This window comes from Eimeria tenella, genomic scaffold (genome assembly GCF_000499545.2).
Source record: "Eimeria tenella Houghton genomic scaffold, Eth_scaff1931, whole genome shotgun sequence".
In the NCBI taxonomy this organism is placed as follows: Eukaryota; Apicomplexa; class Conoidasida; order Eucoccidiorida; family Eimeriidae; genus Eimeria; species Eimeria tenella.
The window spans coordinates 349-637 of NW_013541772.1; the positions used below are offsets into that span (position 1 = coordinate 349).

The following is a 289-nucleotide window of genomic DNA, read 5'->3' on the forward strand; positions in this document are numbered from 1 at the left end:
GAGGACAGCGTCGGCAATGATCTGGTAACCCTTGCCGTCTTTCCTGTGGAAGTGGGGCCTGTTGAAGACAAAAGCACTCAGCAAAGCCCGCAGCCTGTTGGGGTTTTTGATTGTAAATGCTTCGTGCTGCTGCAGCGCAGCAACTCGCTCCACCTGGTCCGGCAGGTCCGAACCCGCCTGCGCCCGAAACCACTTGTCCACCAGCAGCGGGTCCCCTGCACGCGCAACACCCACGCTGCTGCTGCTGCTGCTGCTGCTGCTGCTGCTGCTGCTGCTGCTGCGTGTCTTA

At 60.9% G+C, this 289-nt stretch overlaps 1 protein-coding gene across 1 annotated transcript in view; it reads right to left on the reverse strand.

Annotated features, from left to right (window-relative positions):
* Nucleotides 1–289, reverse strand: part of ETH_00033545 (uncharacterized protein) — a gene marked incomplete at both ends in the record, with an annotated part of 910 nt that overhangs the window by 63 nt on the left and 558 nt on the right. The window contains one exon of the mRNA XM_013374116.1: nt 1–215. Within this exon, the coding sequence (XP_013229570.1) occupies nt 1–215 (215 nt within the window). The remainder of the gene's footprint in view (nt 216–289) is intronic.